General features: G+C 39.1%; 1 protein-coding gene across 1 annotated transcript in view; it reads left to right on the forward strand.

Annotated features, from left to right (window-relative positions):
• LOC103355655 (glutamate receptor ionotropic, kainate 2) overlaps positions 1 to 19,360 on the forward strand; it is a gene marked incomplete at its 3' end in the record, with an annotated part of 249,412 nt that overhangs the window by 75,826 nt on the left and 154,226 nt on the right. The window contains exon 3 of the mRNA XM_008279524.1: positions 7,140 to 7,397. Coding sequence (XP_008277746.1) covers positions 7,140 to 7,397 — 258 coding nt within the window. The remainder of the gene's footprint in view (positions 1 to 7,139; positions 7,398 to 19,360) is intronic.

The raw sequence follows: 19,360 nt of genomic DNA on the forward strand, positions 1-19,360 counted from the left end.
TTTTAAGTGTGTACATATGCACATATGCTATGCCATAGCTGTTTTGCATTGCAAAAAGAGTCCCCAGGCTTGCGATTTGCAGTGGCTTAGATTGTGACAATTATAATCAGACGAGGGAGAAATGGCTGAGCACTTCAAATGTAAACAGAGAGAATTGATTGGTTCCAGGTAATGACTCAGCGGCAGTAATTCAAAGACCTGTTTGGCCCCTCGAGACAGCCAATAAAGTGCTATAATCTATCAGTTTTGTGTGTGCATCAGGCTGACATTTCAAGTCTCTTATCAATTACGGGCCATTATATCCTGTCTTAGTGATTTACCCAACTCCCTTATATCAAATAAGGTAATTAGGGTGCACAGTCAAGCTAATACAAAGATGTGCAGCTGTTTGTATGTGTATGATGTGTCACCCAAATGCAGTTTAACAAGAGCAGGCTCAAAGTTATCTCAGCCACACCTTTAGCATTATTTTATTGAAATGTAACATACTCCAGGTTGTGTAATTGATACCAGTTGATATCTAAATACTGTACAATATATGCATATGTGAGATATACATCTTTATGAAATTAGTGGTAAAAAATATGTAGAAATTTGATCCCAGTTCATTTCAGTGGTGCTGGATGGAGTCAGAGTCAGGACTTATTTTTTTAATGAAACTGGTTAATGCAAAGGGCATCCTCATGCTGAAACAGTAAAGAGAGAAGTAAAACTCAACACAGTATTTTTGCCATAAATAAATGCACGTTTGCATTTGTTTGTTTTGTCTGTCAGTCTTGGCTAATACAGTACATTCTTAGAGACCTTTTATTCCTGGTTTTATTACATTTGTCAATCATTTAGCATGTGTTTGCCCTTCTCTCAGTACATTCCATTGCCATTGATTCTTGTGAGGTTACAGGTCTTGAAAAGGAGCTTACAAATATACAACTTAACAATAAAAGGTCCAGCAATGTCCTAACTAAATGATTCAAATATTAACAAATATCAGTCAAACAGGGGAAGATGCATGCATGTGCTTTTCAGTGGCAAATCAACATTTAGTGATATAATAGCATGTCTAGCAGATTTAATTACCACATCATTTTATGGCCAACCCCAATATTAACAGGCAGTTACATACACGAAATGCCTTTATTGCCAACATCAAGAAAGGGTGCAAGTTATACCTACATTTAGTAGTCTCCTGCAGCCTCTTGCAGTTTTGACTAACTCTACTTAAGGGATCAGATCCCCAACCATGGACCAGTGGTTGATGATGAAACACAGGTCATTATGAACATACTACATCCTTGTAGGCAGACCTACGTTTCTGTACAACTAAACTGCATTTTTAATTACGCTGTGACGCTAATGAATTTTCCCCCAGATTCTGTTTGCTTGTGTCACAGATACATTTCTAAGTAACATATCTTTGAAATTCATTGTATAACTGTCACTTGATATGGGGTGGATAGTTTCCATTCGGTAATCCAGAAAATGGAGGGAAGCTTTATTTGAACGGGTTATATTTTAACCCGACAGAACCAGGCTCAGGAAAGGCGACCATCTGCCTCGACCGGTTGGTTGAGAGTGGGAATGAGGGGGTGGGGACAGCAAGACAGCAGATGGAGAGCAAGCAATAGAACAGAACAATAAATATAAATATTTTGGGGCTTGGTGAGGCCAGCGGCTACAAATCAGAGATGTGAAGCTCCGGATCCAGAGATGTTCGCAGAGAGAACCAACACAGGACCTCAAGGGTAAGAGAGAGTTAGGGATATGTAATGGTGGTTAAAACTGTATGGAAGGAAGAGAGAGGAGAGGAGAGGAGAGGAGAGGAGAGGAGAGGAGAGGAGAGGAGCTCAGTACATCATTAGAATCCCCCGGCAGTCTAAAGCTACAGCAGCATAACTAAGGGACAGTTCAGGTGATCCTGAGCAGTTCTAACTATAAGCTTTATCAAAGAGGAAAGTTTTAAACCTAACCTTAAAAGTAGAGAGGGTGTCTGCCTCACAGACCCAAACTGGGAGCTGATTCCACAACAGAGGAGCTGATAACTGAAGGCTCTGCCTCCCATTCTACTTCTGGGACCTCTGGGAACCACAAGTAGACCTGCAGTCTGAGAGCGAAGGGCTCTGTTAGGATGATATGAAACAATACGGTTTTTAAGGTAAAATGGAGCTGGTCATTAAGAGTTTTATGTGTGAGAAGTAGGATTTTAAATTCTATCCTGGATTTTACAGGGAGGCAATAAAGTGAAGCTAATACGGCACTAAATATGGTCTTGAGCATGATTAGGTTCATTTTGTCGACTCTGAGGTTTCTTTTTTTGTCAGACAATGAGTATTTTTTTAGATAGCAGCTGTTTTCACCTTTGACATGTTTTGACTGTCACTTCAGTCTTCCTCAGAAAAGTTACTGACGTCTGTGGTGACGTGTCTTTATCAGCGAGTGGTTTGCTGGAGGTGTGACCCGCCTGGCAATCTGTCAGATTTGCCTGACGGGCCACGCCTCCTGCCGCCCAGTGGTCTCTGCAGGAGAGTGTCCCATGTGTGGGACAGCATGAATGCCCCCTCATCACGGTTCATGGTGTCTTTGGCTCGCCTCTTGACTTCTATGGCCTCCTTGATCCAGTGTTTAAATTTGTTGCCCTCCGATGGGATGATTTTTGTTTTTGTCTCAGTCTATGATGTGGTTGTTTCTTTTGCAGTGGTCTGATATGGCTGATTTTAGGTTCGCCTGTTCTGCTTTTTCTTTTTGTGATCTTGTGAGTCGTCCTGATGTTTCCTTTTCGCATTCTTTTTTATGTTTGTTTTTTCTTGTGTGGAAGCTTCTCCCTGCCTCTCCTATGTATGTTTTTCCACATCTTTGGCATGGGATTTCATATATGACGTTGCATTTTTGGTCCGTGTGTATTTCGTCTTTTGGGTGTACTAGAAGCTGACGAAGTTTTGAGTGTGGTTTTACTATTACACTGATTTTGTGTTTTTTCAATGTCCTCTGTATGCGCTCACTGATCCCCCTGATGTATGGTATGGTCACCATGTCCATGTTATGTTTCTGTGTTTCTACCTTGATTTATAAACATCCAAAGCATGATCAGCAGTCGTGATCAAACTCTCATCAAGTACATCACTGTTTATTGTTTCTCCCTCTGAGTTCTTCACTTCAGTCAATTGTGATTGGAAGAAAATATCAGATGATCCCAAAAATCAATCATAACATGGACATGGTGACCATACCATACATCAGGGGGATCGGTGAACAGGATATTCCTGATTTTTACAATATTACTATTATTGTTTTTACTTTATTATATATACAGTCGTGACTTGATAATCCAGCCCTTAACAATCTGACAACCTTGCTATCCGACAGGTTTTTTTTTAAAAACAAACGGAACCCATAATAAACAGCCTTAACATACCAACAGCCTGGGATTCCAACTCCGACATGACATTTTATGTCACAAATAAGGATAACAGAGTATTATCTGACTGAACAAGCCCACAGATTGGCTACGTTCAGACTGCAGGACTTAATGCTCAATTCTGATTTTTTTTGTGAAATCCGATTCCGTTCACATTTCCAATTAAATGTGACTTGTGATCTGCTGTGTGTACTTCACATGACGCAAAAGTGTCCAGCATGTGCAGAAGAGGACACAGTGACGTCACACGCAGCGAGCGTGCTCAGTGTTTGTGGAAGTGAACACGGATGATAATGGTGGAGCATATCTTGCGATTTTACTTTTTTTTTCATTTAAAGTTGTAGGGTAGGAAATTATTATTATTGTTAATAACAAGTGTTTCCACCATGAAACAAATGATTTCATTAATTGAAATTATTAAAACCAACCTTTGAATTATTTGTCCAGCGATATAATCTCAGAGTCAGCACAATAATTCTAATAAATTGTTTATTCTTGGTGATCAGTCAAGAGTGTTTTATAATGTTAGGGAATTAACTTCGAGCTCAGGTAACTATACAGATCGGATATGTAAATGAAATAAGCTATAGAAAACACAGGAAACAACTGTATACACACACACAACATTTATTACTAACTAAAACAAACAAACAAATAACAACAACATAAAATATAAAATACAAACAATGATGAAAATGCTGATTGAGAATATGAGAGTGAGAAACCGAATGTGGAACAGAGTGGTGGCTTGGAGACTTAAAAGTCTTGTCACCCAAAGCAGCACATAACTGTTAAATTTGGGAATATTTGTTTGAAGGCCAATTGTAATTATGAAACACCCGTTTAGAGGTAGAAGCTCGATACTTGCAGTTTCCTTGGCGGGTACAACGACGTCTGGAGTTGGGGGCAGACGTGTCCTTCAGCTTCAGTTGGATCAGAGTGTGGCAGTTGAAGTTGGTAACAAATAGAGACCAAAGTGGGAGATTCTGTGACTGGTAGAAAATCCCCGGTAGAAAATCCATGGTCTTTCAGGTGAAATGTCTTTTAATAGTAAAACTACTGACCAATCACAAAGAGCTCCCCTCCCAGAGGGGCTGCTAGATACAACGCCCCTGTATCACAGAGGGGTCGTACCGAGGGTCGAGTTTTGTTCTGAAAGTAACAATGTTACTTTAGAACTATATGTACTTATAATTATACAAAGCTAAACCTGCTGCAAATAAATACATCAGATTTAGGGGATCACAAAGAATCTAAACATGATATATTTATCTGTCATGGTTACCAAGATAATTCAGTACTAGGATATATGATTATGTAACAAGCTGATAAATTAAAGAAGGACTTATCCAACTGTAATTAAGCTTTGGGGCATTTATCAGGATATGATATACTTTAACTAGGGCTGGACCCAAATAGCCGACGATTCGTTCGCTGTGCTGGAATTGGGATATCAAACTTGATCTCTGAATATCCCTGCTGCCGCGAAAACAGAGCCGTCACCGATAACCCAAACAAAACTGGTCTCAGTAGCCGAATGCGGACTGTGTGTCACGTCCCCTCCAGCCCGTCGGAGCCTCACCACACGGCACCCCCGAATATTCGGGATATTCGTCATTAATTGGGACCGAATGTCCGGAGATCAGAAATTGCTATTTGGACCAGCCCTAACTTTAGCATTTAACAACACTTAAACTAACATATGATATTAAAGCACATTAAAGTCCACTGGTGTTTTCTCCCCATTGTTCACGCTGCATTCCTTAGGGAGGAGGGGAGAGCCATAAAGATCACCCAGATGTCTGTTCTCCACATAGCCATTTGGTTAGTCAGGCTCTCCTTGAGTGTCCCTTTGAAGCTCTGGTGGTGTGATCCGTTGATATACAACTTTCTAGGCTCTGCAACGAAGTTGTCAGACCCTGGCTCCAGCCAAGTCTGCAAAGCTGATCTACACACACTTATGACCTGCAGGAAAGTCCTGTGTCCCACAGCATGTGAATGTGAGCTGGAAAGTTCTGTCTTTTGGGCAGCTGTGTCTATTCATATCCTACAAAGTAGTTGTCCAACCGGAGCCAGCACATTTACAACCTAATCGCCATGGTTGTGGTGGTATTCTATCTCGACCTCCGTCTTGACAATCTGACAGCCTTGCTATCCGACATAAAAGAGAGTTTTACATTTAGCGTCAGATTATCGAGTCACGACTGTATATCTTTTCTATATATCCTCATTTTTGTATTCTATGCTTGCATTATTCTTTTTATATGTGTATTTTTATACTTATGTTTGCACGATTTCTTCTGTAATTTTTTCTTACTAGTATGTGTGTATCTCTGTGTACTGCTGCTGACAACACTGAATTTCTCCACTGTGAGATAAATCGAGGCATATCTTATGTTATTATGTAGATGAAAGAAGGCCGTCCTACAAACTTGTTTTATATGTGTATTGAATAACGTCCTGGTCAAAAATAACTCCAATGTTCTTTACAATAGAACTGGAGGCCAAGGCAATGCCATCTAGAGTAGTTATCTGGTTCGATACTGTGTTGCTGAGGTGTTTAGAGCCAAATACAATAACCTCAGTTTTTTTCTGGATTTAACTGAAGGACATTACAGGTCATTCAGGCCTTTATGTCCTTCAGACATTCCTAGAGTTTGACAAACTAATTGGTATCATTTGGCTTCATAGATAAATATAGCTGGGTGTCATCTGCATAACAATGGAAATTTATGCAGTGCTTCCTAATAATATTGCCTAATGGGAGCATGTACAAAATAAATAATATTGGTCCTAACACAGAACCCTGTGGAACTCCATAACTAACTCTGCTGCGGGCGGAAGAACCATGATTAACATGAACAAACTGGAATCTGTCTGATAACTATGATGTAAACCAATTTAGTGCTAATGTGTTAGTGTTAATTTCTTTGTAGAAAATCACATAATTGTCTTGCAACAGCTTTTTCAAGAATTTTAGAAATAAAAGGGAGGTTGGATATGGAAGTAGGCTTTTTGAGCAGTGGTTTTATTATAGCTACTTTAAAAGCCTATGGTACATAGCCTGTTAATATACAGAAGTTGAGGATATTTATTACTGCAGTAATAATTAAAGGAACTATTTCCTTGAACGGTCTAGTTGGGATGAGGTCTAACAAACATGTTGTTGGTTTAAAATAATTTTCTATTGACGTAACCTCTGAGAGGCTTGGTATATACCTCAATTTATTCAAGTGTTTTTGGTACCTAAACCTAACCAAACAGTCACTGAAAATAAAACTTATTAATTAATTTATTTTTTTGGCCTTTATTGTATCAGACAGTTGAGAGAGAGACAGGAAAGTGGGGGAGAAGAATGGGGGAAGGACTTGCAATAAAGAGCCACAAGCGGGCTTCCAACCCATGGCCACTGCGTTGCGGACTATAGCCCCTGTACATGGGCCGCTAGCTCAACTAGTTGAGCTATAGTGGCGGCCCTGAAAATAAAACTTAAACTAAAAATAGTTCAGTGAAAAATCTATGCCACCATCAACACCAAAAGCAATATCCTCATACAAATTTTTTGGTCTTCTGTGGGTCTACTATGTCATTCAGTTACCCTTCCGGAATAAAATATAACTGAAATCTAAGAAATGAGAATATAGTTTAGCTGTATAGAACCATTAATTTATGATTGGCAGTATTGTGGGAGACGTATGCTAACTACTTAAATTTTTCCCCTCTCTAGCTTGTGACCAGCTTTCTCTTGGGGTGGCAGCTATATTCGGTCCCTCACACAGTTCCTCAGCCAATGCAGTCCAGTCCATTTGCAATGCCTTGGGGGTCCCGCACATCCAGACCAAGTGGAAGCACCAGGTATCTGACAACAGAGATGTCTTCTACGTAAGCCTCTATCCAGACTTCTCCTCCCTGAGCCGGGCTATCCTGGACCTGGTCCACTTCTTCAAGTGGAAGACGGTCACTGTGGTTTATGATGACAGCACTGGTAAGACCACCAACACTTCATCTGCCTTTGCTGATATATATATATATATTATATTCATGCATGTTTTTGTGATTTATACCGATTGTTTCTTCTCTTAGTTTTTGATTGCTTGATTGCTTGCTTGCTTGATTGATTGATTGATTGGTTGATTGGTTGATTGATTGATTGATAAAATGATAGTGTGTGAGCATTAACTGAGGTTAATGGAATTATTTATTTTTTAGGTATTTGGTTACAGAAAAAGTATTGCACAGAATTGTATTATTGACCTAATGATGCCATGACATTACAAGGGTTAGGGTTCAGAACAAGTCAGACACTCACCAAATTATCAAGACAGTTGAAGTTAAACTTCAAAAGTCAGTTTCATGGTGGAACAAAAGGAAAACTAGCACTAAAATCAATAGGCTTTATCCTGACGCTGAATTTTAGTACAAAATACTGACCCAATACATTCACTAGATGTTGAGATATGTATAGATATTAAAATACACATTCGTTATTATAAACTCGGTAAACATGATCTTCTTTCAGTGTACTTTTGTCTTTTAATTAATTTCAGTTTTTCTAAAGCTGACAATTACATTAAATACAAATGATTTCAACTATAACCTACACGAATGTGGATTAGCAGATTGCAGCTTTTGCCTCTGAACACTTAAGTATTGTTGGTATTTGTAGATTGTAAAGTCAGAAATTATGAGACAGCAGAATACATTATTTTCTTGTTACTCAGGAAGGAAACCTTATACAAACCTTGCTATTGTTGCAGTTCAGGTCAGCGGGTGTCAAATAAGCCAGCAGGCTTGGTACATGTACCATATGCCAGAGGTCAGGGCGTGTGCCAGCCTGAAAACAGGCTGCCAGGTCTCTCAGAGCTCCATCCAACAGACACACTGGGACCAGTTTGGCCTGGATCCCAGCACTGGAGTGCTAGTTCACTGTATTTAACATTCAGGCCACCCAAGACCTGCTGTATGGTGTCATATGGTAAATGCATGTGCTAGATTACAAACAAGCAATCAGCCATATTATTTGGGAAATCCACAGATAACAATGTCAAATATTTCAGAATACAAACTCTTTTATTGTCTCTAAGAGTCATTTCTGTTCAAATATCCAGGGATGAAGCAACCAGTGAAAATAAAAGTCTTGAGTCAGTCAGACAGACATACAGTATGCTGACAGCTGTGGGAAGTAACTAAGTACGTCTGATCAAGGGCAGAGAGATTGTAGCCCAATCACATAAGCAGTTGTGTAGCTCAAGGCTCAAGGTGTTTACTTTCTTTGAGTGTACTATAAGCCATTTTTTAACTTTAGACATTTTGACATTTCACAGCAGGAAGAGCACATGTATTTAGCACAATAAAAAAAAATAAATCCTGAATTCCATGTAGCCACTTCAGTATAGTGGTATTGTTCTTGCTGAGTCTTTGTATCAGTCATTGCCTAATGGGATACTTCAACTGAACAAAGCTATCATTTATATGAGTTACACCTGTGCCTTTGCTACCATGATTAATGCAATTGTAGTTACAGCCTTGAAAACATATAATGGTCTTATAAAATATGATGCATTGTTAGAAAGTTAAATGCCCAACTGCTTGAAGGGGAGCCTTGTGCATAATTATATAATTTGAATACCTAAAATCATGTAGTACTTTAAATATTTTTACATTGTCAACCACATTCTTTTTGTCACTTTTACACTGGTAGTCTTCACAACAAATGTGGTCTTAAGTGACATTTATTTAAGTATAAATTTCTGCAGACGAAAGCCTGGCCTAAGTGAGTGGAGCATCTCAAAATTAATATGGTTTCCAAATGGAACAGGCTAGTTAGTAAGGAGGCTGGTACCTGAAATGGAAATTCTTCCCAGGATGATCATAAAAGCCAACAGACAAATCTGTGGAGTTGGTCACCCCTGGCTAATATTGCAAAGGGACTAAATTATGCCAGATCAACGGTTGTTTAACTTACAGTTTTAAAGGGTTTGCTACTCCTGATTAACTACTAACTTCTTAACTATCTGGCTGTTTGGTTGGCTATCTGGAATACCAGACATTTTGCTCAACCGTCTTGCAGTTCAAGCAGTGTAAGTTGCCAAGGAATGCATTGTGTGTATAATGTAACACACTGGCTGAAAGTAAAATGTTTTTTGTTTTTGTTTTTTTCTTACTGTTAAACATGTTGGCATCTTGTTTAAAGAGAACTTTGGTGGAAATGTCAAAGGACAAACCTATTTTATTGTGCCAGAACCCAAAATTCTCAAAGAGAAGCCTGAAAACTAAAAGCAGTATGGATGTTTAATGTGTGTGTAGGCATGTGTATGTGGAGAGGGTCGAAGGGTGGGGCTGCAGGTCTTGTAGGCACCTTAAGGGAGGAATTGATTGTCGCTGATCCCACCACCTCTGTTAATGAAGTTTGTAAAGTGGACATAGCTGGTTCACTATGGGGTTAATAATGGCTTGATTTTCTGTCTTGGTGATCGGAAATTAGATTCTGCCTCGACCTCCAAACAGCTTTACCTTGTCAGTGTCACCATATACACAGGTGACTTGATAGTGAGGGCAGATAGCATTGATGGTGGACACTGAGGGCAAACAGAAATCAGATCTGAATGCAGTTCTTGAGCAGGCCCTTGCAAGATTGTACGCGTTATGTATTCCTATTGGTAAGTACGTCTCTTTGCCAACTCAAAGTCAGTGAAGCTGGATGTTTCTATTCAGTAGATTCTCATAGCCTCTTCCCTTGACCCCCTATTTGCTGTTCTCAACAATGTCATTTTTTTGGGAATGGGTTATAAAAGGGGTAGGAAATAATATCTCTCTTTGAGCTGTTTTTCCGCCAAGCGGGGAGCAAACAAGCAAATCAATAACCATAATGGGACTCCTCTAACGGCTCAACTTTATAATAGCAAAAGTGAGATGGCAGCAGCATGTGTTATAGCTTTCCCAGCGAGCCATAACATCCATACAACTACCTGGAACGCTACTGCTGCTATTACAACTGCTGCTGCTGCAAAGTTTGATTAGGCCATAAGGGACAACACACTACTATACAATAAAAGACAGTCTCAGGAAGAACTGCATCTTTCTGCTGTTCACATTATAGACTTCATACCACCATTTGTCCTCAACCAAACAACACAGTCTTTAATTATACCATGGCTGCTGCTGTTGTGTTTCAGATTAGAGAATGATTCACTTTGGGAAAAACTGGAATAAAGAAAGTATGCGGGCATTGGAATAAAGTATGTGGACACAATATCACTGATAGCAGTAGACTTGCAATTAAAAGGAAATTGGTCAGAAACTATTTGTATACTCACATGGCTGTAGATACTACAGTGCGCGTTGTGTCCATTTTTATATTTATTAGGCCGATTTTGGCCTTTTTTTTTTTCTTTCTTTTGCTTTTTTCCCTGTTTTCTTTCACTAAATAAAGCCAGCAGATAAATACAAAAGAGAAAGAAAGCCAAACTAATTCACCCTATCATTGTGTTCAAAACATGTATTCCTTTGTTTTTTTTCCCCTTTTATTTAGTGTGCTATTTAGCTGTTTCTTTGTGTGCATGTAAAAGGTCTACAAGTTTAAATAGCTATTTCCATGTCAAAAAGAAATGATCCTCGCCTACAGAAAACACTGCTCCTTCCCTGACTGAAACACCTCAGTTGTAGACTAAGGTCTTTGTTCCATTAGTATAACAGCATGTGACATAATGTCTGCTTAGTAACTAGTATGGCACAGACCCAAACAAAAAATGAGCACCTTCTTCATAGTCTGCCATTATTTTCCCACTAGAGCTACTTCTGGTAGTAATACGTCCTAATCATACACTCAGATCTGGAGTTATGATACACAACCAACGCTGTCATACTTTCGTCGGGCCAGCTGACCAACCAGAGAAGATGAGGGTTTTCGGGAGGGGGGCCCTTAGAGACAGCAAAAAAGACTTGTTTAGATAATGGTAAGAAAAGGTGCTGCAGAAATGTACAGAATGAAGCCTTGAATCAGTGTTTTGTGTCTTTTTCATAAATAGAGAATTTTATCTAATTATGATCTGATATTATTATTCCAGATTAGAAATTTTAGACTTTAAGATTTTGAAAAAAAAAATACGACATGAAATAAAAAGACGTACTACCAGAGGAGCCATCTGGTATCCCCACGGAAACATGGATATACTCAGCAAATCTGATGACATGCAAAGTTAAAAACCGAACCCGGGAAAGGGCCTTAAGAAACAGACTCTAAAAGAGTCTATGAAAAAAAAAGATTATATCCTTATGTACAAGTGGAGAGTTTTGGCCTAGGGTTTGGAACGGTAGAAGGTTAACAAGACCATTAGGAACCTTCCCCAATGAAGCATGAGTACAATATATTTTATAGTACATTTGTGATATTTAAGCCCGTTCACGCTTCCAATTTGTCACATACAGCCACTTTCTCAGGAACCCTTGGCATCACATTGAACGTACTGAGTGCCTTTAAGTTTCATTTTTCAACATGCAGGACTTTAATAGACCCATAAAAGTCTGTTAATGTCAAGAACAGATGCCATTATTCTGCAGCCAAATAATATTTGCTGGTCGCTCCTGTTTTTAGGCAATGACAAGCTTGCCTTACAACATATGGCAAGGGTGTCTTTTAAACTAAAATCACAATCTTTTCCAAACGTAAGTGAGTTTTGGTGCATTAACTTAACGAAGCACAGTGTGTAAATAACAAGTGAAAATGAAAATAACTACTAAGTGAAAACAAGACATGTCACAAAATGTAACTAAACTAGAAGGAAAAAGCAATTATTTGATATGGCATGAATGTTAGTCTCCTGGCTGAAAGTCCTGTGGCTTATGTGACTTGCCCTCCATCCTACTCATGATGCTTTTTGAAACTGGAAAAACTCCTATTTGTCTTTCTCTACCTGCTATTTCAATTAGTTTATTGGCATGAGCCATGTTTGTGAACTTTAAAGAAATCCTGGACAAGGAGCCTGGGTGAAGGAGAATCAAACTTGTTTTCTTCCTTGGCTTGAATTCAAGTATCAATGGTTTTCAGAGAAAGGAGAATGTTGATAGGAATAGGATTGATGCCTGAAGGAGACATGACAAGGGAAGGTAGGGTGCAAGGTCTTTCGGAGCTGAAGCAGGATTAGGTGTTTGGATTTTGATTTGGCTTTTCCCAGAGGGGCAGGATTTAATACGAGTGGACCACAGAGCACTTTGACAGATGCATGAGATGGCAGAAACATCATTGTCAGCTTCTGCACTACGTTGGCCAACTTTAGTGACAAGAATACAGCCTGACTCTGAGGACAGATCAGAATCCCCAGACACGATCAAAGGCAGAAGTTCAGTACAAATGCCAAGATATTGAGTTTTATTACCTGCATGACATATCTGTGAAGAGGAGATGAACTGTGGCAATAATTTGCAGATATGTAGAGGCCTGGTATTAGAACGTTGTGGTAATATAAAAGGCACCATTTGAGTGGCTTGACTGAAGTACTGAACGATTAGACAGAAAAAGGGCTTGTGACTTGCACTGGCTCTGTGACTGCCTGATCTACCGCAAAGCTCCATTAATGGTAAAATAAACTACTCAGCTTACAACTGCATACTGTCTAATTATTGTTTCTTTATGCATTTACTTGAACTGAATGCTATTTATACAACCCCTTAAATCATTTTGTAAACAATTCCACAGTTTGACACCAACCACAGAAGTACACATTTGCTTAAAGGTACTTTGTGCATACTGATGCTTAAAATTTAATTTCCTTCTACAGTCCCCATCCTCTAACTAATATTTTTATTTTTCCCTTGCATGTTGCAAATTAGTTCTCTTTCAACTCAAGATTCCAGTGTTTCAATAGTCCTGAATTAATAAACAGTTTGTCGGTGTGCTCGCAATCATTGGAAAAAGGAAAAAAGAAAAAGTTTAGAGCTTGCATGCTGCATGCATGCTCCAGGACACAACACAGGTGGCAATGACAGAAATAGTCGAAAGTGGCTTTGAACTGTTGCGTCATGCACCTTGCTCACCAGACCTGGCAATATCTGACTTCTGTTTCCCAATCTAAAACTCCCAAACTTGTGTGGTCGTTGTTTTCAGGGTGATTGTGAAGTCAACATGCTGTTGAGGAGTATGTGGAGGCTCAGGATGAAATCTTCTGTGAAGGGATAGCTAAGCTTTAACATCAGTGGACCAAGTGCATTAAAGTTCAAGGAGATTGTGATTAAAGATAAGGAGTAGCAGGAATAATGTCTCTCCTGTCATAGTCTCTACCGTTGTAAAATCTCTTGATCCAGTTTGGGGTACTCCCAAACTGGATCGAGAGTTCTTCTCCAAACAGGACATGCAAATTCTCCAGTTGCCCCAGAGGCATTCTAATCATTGCCAACTGCTTGCTCAGAGAAAGTCCAACGGCTGCTTTGGATTGTTGGGTTCTCTGTTTAAACTTGTAACTTGCACCTTACGATATAAACGCTGTGTGATGACATATGTTGTAAACTGTGCTATACAAATAAAATTGAATTGAATTGAATAAGATGATGATTCTCTTGGCGGGTTAAAATATGAGAAAATAAGTGAAAAATATAGAATTCTCATTCAATTATAATCTTACACATACTTTGCTTTGTTCAAAACAAACAAAAAAAAAGTGACCGTTTTATGATGCATGTATGTTACTCTGCATCAAAGTGAAGACCATCCTTCAAATCCAATACGATAGCAGTGGAAAAATATCAGGCTCACTATCAGTGTAAATTACTTCTTTCTGTTTAAAGCCTGATATCAGCAGTATCCTAAAATGGTCCCTGAGGTGGCAGAGAGAAGAAAAGTGATGGTGTAAAACCTACAAATCTTTCACTGTAACTCATCTCACAGTCATTTTAGTTTTGCACTATTGTTACTGTCTGTCAGCTTTTGGAACCTTTTGAAGGACTGACAACATAGTACAACACTTTGACCATACATAAAATGCATTTCTTTCTGAATGCTTTCCTTTAACTAAATGATGACTTGCAGAATGCAGACTCTATGGCCTGCTTTTATTTGCATGAGTGGGGACTGTAGTAGTTGATTAAAAGTCCGCCTCACAGCATGTTTACTTCAAGTAATATGGATAACTGTATGGTGCATTTCCAAAGTGGTCATTTGAGGGATGCACAGAAATGATTCGGGGCCATATCTCACAAGCAGAGTTAATATTTAGATGGTGAACATACCTGATCTCTTTTGAATTCTGATTGTTTGTTGAAGGGCATTAGAGAGGTGGAACCAGTAACAGAGACTATAGTAACAGTACTGCTGGTACATTACTCTTGACAGACAAGAGTCATAATTCATACATGATTATTAGTTGAAAAAACACATTTTCAAAGACTAAAAAATAAAGCTTGCACCTAATAACAAGAATGTATTCTTATGAAAAACAGGAACAATCTTGTCATACTACAAAAAAAATTGCAGTTTTCTTTCACTAATTTTAATTCCTCAACAAGTATTACAAGACAGTTTTACTGATCTTTCACATGAAGTTCAGTTTACTTGTCCTGGTGTCTCCTGGTTCAGTAGCTACTGTTCTGGGCGCTTACAGTCCATAAGTTATGGAGGATCTTCTCTCTGCCCCACTACCACTTCACAAAGGTGTCCCCCAAGGTTCCATACTGGGCCCAGCACTATTCAACATTTACATTAACAACATAACCCATGCTGTAGACAACGCCCACATTCATCTGTACGCCGACGATACCATTGTTTATACATCTAGCCCCTCTCTCAATGATGCATTGTCCAATCTGCAAACTGCATTCAGTAACATCCAATATGCCTTCTCTGACCTTCTGTTATCACTAAACACAAAAAAACCCAAAATGTATGATCTTCAATAAAAACCTCCCACAGATCCAGTCCCTAATTAACATCATCTCCTTGGATGGATCTATAATCGACTTCGTCAATAACTACAAGTGTTTAGGTATCTGGCTTGACCCCTGCCTCTCTTTTGAAACCCACATCAACTCTCTGCTCACTACAGTCAAAAATAGAATTGGTTTTCTGTATCGTAATAAATCCTCATTTACACAATCCGCTAAACACCTCCTGGTCAAAATGACAGTACTTCCGATTTTTGACTACGGTGACATACTTTAAAGATCCACATCAAATCCCTCCTCCATAAACTGGACACTATCTACCACACTGCCATCCGTTTTGTCACTGGTGCCTCCTTCACGACTCACCATTGCACTCTGTACAGCCTGGTTAACTGGCCCTCTCTTCACTCCCGCAGGCAAACCCATTGGTATTTGTTCATTTATAAAACTATCATAGGTCAAACTCCGGCATACCTACGTTCACTACTCATCACCCGTCACATCAGTTTTTCTATTCAAATCGACAACTCCTCCGTCTCCCCCTCCCCACATTAATTAAGATTAATTAAGAGCCGAGGTGTCATCCTTGACGGCAGTCTGTTTTTCAAATCTCATATCAATGATGTCACCCAGCCTGCTTACTACCGCCTACGAAACATTAATCGCCTCCGCCCCTCCCTCACTACCCACACAACTACTATCATTGTCCACAGTCTTGTCACTTTGCGCCTTGACTACTGTAACTCCCTTCTCTTTGGTCTCCCTCTCAAGTCACTCCATAAGCTCCAACTGGTCCAGAATTCAGCTGCCCGTATCATCTCCAGAACCCCCTCCATTCACCACATCACTCCTGTTTTTCATCAGCTCCACTGGCTTCCCATAAAATTCCGTATCGACTTCAAGTTCCTGCCACTTTCAATGCCATTCACCACCTCGCCCCCTCCTTATCTGTCTGACCTTATCCATGTCCATGCTCCCTCTCGCTCCCTCAGATCCTCTTCCTCTCTCCATTTGTCTGTCCCCTCCGTGCATCTCACCACCATGGGGAGCAGAGCTTTCAGCCGCTCTGCTCCCCGACTCTGGAAGTCATTACCAATGGAACTCAGGAACATTGATTCATTCACCCTGTTTAAATCCAAGCTCAAAACTCACCTGTTTACAACTGCTCATCCCACCTGAACACAATGGCTTTGTCTGTTTTTTAAACTAATTGATTACCTTGGTGTTTTGTTTATTTTATTGTGTTTTCTTTTGTTTCTGTAATTTGATATCTATTGTATTTGTTTTGTAAAGTGTCCTTGGGTGTCATGAAAGGCTCTTGTACTTAATTAAAATGTATTATTATTATTATTATTATTAGCATTATTATTATTATTATTAGGGATGTAACAAATACACATATTTATTTGCACCAAACCATTTGGTACAGGCCCTTTCGGTTCTGTACAGACGTGTACTGCAGTACGAAAATTTTAAGATGACCAAGAATGGCCAATGTACAGAATTGTTTTAGAATTGTGAAACTTTAAATCTCATGGTGCTCACAGTTGCCGTGGGCCTTCTCCGGCTCACACTTGCGCAGTATTGCGGAGCTAAAAACAAGTAGGAGTTTCCAGTGGACCACAGGATGTGACGGACTGTTTATTCTCCTGTCAGCGCTTCCTTATAAGCCCAGTCTGTATGGCTAGCGAGACTAATGCTAACAACAACAACAAGTCAGAGCGGGAAGACGCTCCGGTGTCATTAAAATCATTTGGGATCACTTCAATTTCCAGGTGAAGTCTGAAAAAGAAGAAAAACAAGCCGACAAGACGAAAGCCGTATGTCCACACTGTGAAGCTATGAAACTATGCATCCGGCAACATGTCAGACTTACACACTCATTTGAAAAGGCTGCATCCAAGTGTAACTGCCCACTGTGCTGGAGCTCTTGACTCCTTTCAGTCCTCACCGCTATCTTCTCAGTAATACATGAGGACGCTACAGTCAAGCTACATCACAGGAGTGGGCTTAGCGGAGCTACTGACAGATAAGTTCATAACCACGTTGTGACATTAACAATGACTCAGCATGTCTCCTGTTTCACTTTAACTCTCTTCCATGCGTCAGGACAACTGACGCGTGATTCGTTGCGTCGGTCATGCTTTTCATTTACGTTGTATTGCTAATGTTGTGCTAACCTGGCTAAGTTACTCCCTGTCTGTTTATGTCAGCAATAACATCGCTGTAGTTATGCCAACCTAGCATAGTGTTAGCTAACAGCTTAAAAGCCAGTAAGTAACTGCAGAAATAAGTGTAGAAAATATCTGAGAGTGCAGAACGACTGTTCATCACTCCGTCACCTGTTTCATGAGTTTATTTTTTTTAAATAATTCTGTTAAATTGCGGTTCAAAAGCAACATCTGATTTCCATTGGTAATTTTTTATGGAATTTTTATTTATAATTACTTTGTCAGATTCAAGTTATTTCTGTGATCATTGTGGGTTTTTCTTTCATTAACCGAGGCGTACCAACAATTTTGTCCACGTGTGTATTTATGTAGTGCCAATTCACAACACGTCATCTCATGGCACTTCACATAGTACGGGGAAGACCTTAGCAATTGCAAGCAAAGAACAGAGAACTAAACAATCTAAAGTTGCCGTCAAATTTCCTATGAGCCAGCGGGCAGGAACCAATGTCCTTAAGACATGGCTGGAGTTTGACTAACTGACATGTTTCATTTAGTTTTATAGATAAATATAACTGGGTGTCATCTACATAACAATGGACATTGATGTAGTGTTTCCTACTAACATTGTCTAAGGGGAGCATGTACAAAGTAAATAATATTGGTCCTACAGAATCCTGTGGTACTCCATGACTAACTGTGGTGTGAGTGGGACTACATTAACAAAACCAGAATCTATCTGATAAACATTATATACACAAGTTTAGGGTGGCTCCAGTCTCTCCATAGGATGCTGTGATCAGCTGTATCAGATGCAGCACTGAGATCCAGCAGAACAAGTATAGAAACTATTCTAGTGTCTGAGGCTGAGCATTCTAAATCCTACATCATACAGCTTATAGAATGGCAAATTATAATCAACTGGAATTACTTATCCAGTGGTAAGAGTATTTCTGTTAAAATTAGATCCCCATTGCATCAAAGTGGTAGATATGTAGAGTCCATTATTCAAAATTGATTCACTCCAAAGTTTGTGATATAAATAAGTTTTGATAAATGGAACAGGCACAAAAGTACTTAGATAAACAGGAAAATAAGGAATAAAACCCTGTTTCAAACACAAGCATGACTTAAATACAGACTCACTCATATCTGCAGTAAAAATTTAAAAAAAAAAAGAGGGAAAAAAAGCCTACGGACTGTTCGAGAATATATATATATATATATATATGTGTGTGTACTGTATCTGCAACATATAAAGCCATGTCAATGGGTCTATCAGTGTTTAAAAGAGGGCTGTTTGTCTATTGCACCAGTGAGAGTATCATTGTGCTACAGATTGAGTCCTAGGACCTTTCCAGTCATCTGTTTCAATTTTATGTGTGTGTGTGTATGTCTCATGCAGTCCCATTTCCATCATACGCTCCACTACCACTCAACACTATGTTTAAAGAAGGGCTCACTGACTTTTCACAATTCACCAAGCTGATTCCATTTCATTAGCTGAGATGGAATGCTTTTTAGTCTGTTCTAATATTATTGTCTTCATTTATTTTTTCATTTTAAATTTTGAGTTAGTTGAAAATTGGATGTCATTGCCAATTCAGTTGATTTGTTACATGTTTTAAATTAGAAGTTAGAAACAATTGTACCAATGTGACACAAAAGGGCTTTAGGCAGTTTAGAACTACAAATCAACATCTATCAACAGTTCAACATCAACAATTATTTATTAGAGGAAGGCTGCAGCACTGAATGGTTTCGAACACAAAGATGAACAATTATGTCAGCACAAACAGATAGGATGAAGCAAGCTAATATATATGTGTATACATACATATATACAGTCCTGACTTGATATCCGACACTTAACAATCCGAAAGCCTTGCTATCTGACAGTTTTTTT

This window comes from Stegastes partitus, unplaced genomic scaffold, assembly GCF_000690725.1.
Source record: "Stegastes partitus isolate 25-593 unplaced genomic scaffold, Stegastes_partitus-1.0.2 Scaffold162, whole genome shotgun sequence".
NCBI lineage: Eukaryota > Metazoa > Chordata > Actinopteri > Pomacentridae > Stegastes > Stegastes partitus.